Source organism: Parus major, unplaced genomic scaffold (assembly GCF_001522545.3).
Source record: "Parus major isolate Abel unplaced genomic scaffold, Parus_major1.1 Scaffold436, whole genome shotgun sequence".
In the NCBI taxonomy this organism is placed as follows: domain Eukaryota; kingdom Metazoa; phylum Chordata; class Aves; order Passeriformes; family Paridae; genus Parus; species Parus major.
Window position 1 is genome coordinate 36024 of NW_015379341.1, and position 831 is coordinate 36854.

Below are 831 nucleotides of genomic sequence, written 5' to 3' on the forward strand. Positions count from 1 at the left end.
CCATGACAATGACCACAATGAGGATGATGATGATGATGATGACCATGACAATGACCATGACAATGACAAGGATGATGATGCTGATGACCATGACAATGACCATGACAACGACAAGGATGATGATGATGATGATGACCATGACAAGGATGATGAAGATGATGATCACGATGACCATGACAATGACCATAACCATGACCATGATGACAATGACGACCATGACGAAGACGATGATGATGACGATGACCACGACACTGACGATGAGGAGGTGCCGGACACATCCCGAGTGTCCGGTCCCGGCAGGTTCCGGACATGGCGGAGATCCAGTCGCGCCTGGCCTACGTGTCCTGCGTGCGGCAGCTCGAGGTGGTCAAGTCCAGCTCCTACTGCGAGTACATCCGGCCACCCATCGACCGCTTCAAGACCATGGACTTTGGCAAGTTCGACGAGATCTACGTGAGTCGGGGCCGGTGGGACGGGCCGGGGGCTCCGAGGTGCGGGTCGGGGTTCTTGGTCATCGTTGGGGGTCATTGTTGGGGTTCTTGGGTCATGGTTGGGTTTTTTGGGGTCATGGTTGGGTTTTTTGGGTCATTTTTGGTGTTTCTGGGTCATTGTTGGGGTTCTTGGGTCATGGTTGGATTTTTTGGGGTCATGGTTGAGGTTCTCAGGTCATCATTGAGGTTCATTGTTGGGTTTTTTGGGTAATTTTTGGGGTTTTTTGGTCATTGTTGGGGTTCTTGGGTCATGGTTGGGGCTCTTGGGTCATTGTTGGAGGTTTTTGGTTCATTTTTTGTGTTTTTGGGTCATTGTTGGTGTTTTTGGGTCATGGTTGGT

The 831-nt window shown here is 50.7% G+C and overlaps 1 protein-coding gene across 1 annotated transcript in view; it reads left to right on the forward strand.

Annotated features, from left to right (window-relative positions):
* LOC107199109 (neuropathy target esterase-like) overlaps positions 1-812 on the forward strand; it is a 22606-nt gene extending 21794 nt beyond the window's left edge. The window contains exon 20 of the mRNA XM_033511677.1: positions 301-812. Coding sequence (XP_033367568.1) covers positions 301-702 — 402 coding nt within the window. The 3' untranslated portion in view covers positions 703-812. The remainder of the gene's footprint in view (positions 1-300) is intronic.
* The last annotated feature ends 19 nt before the right edge of the window (positions 813-831 follow it).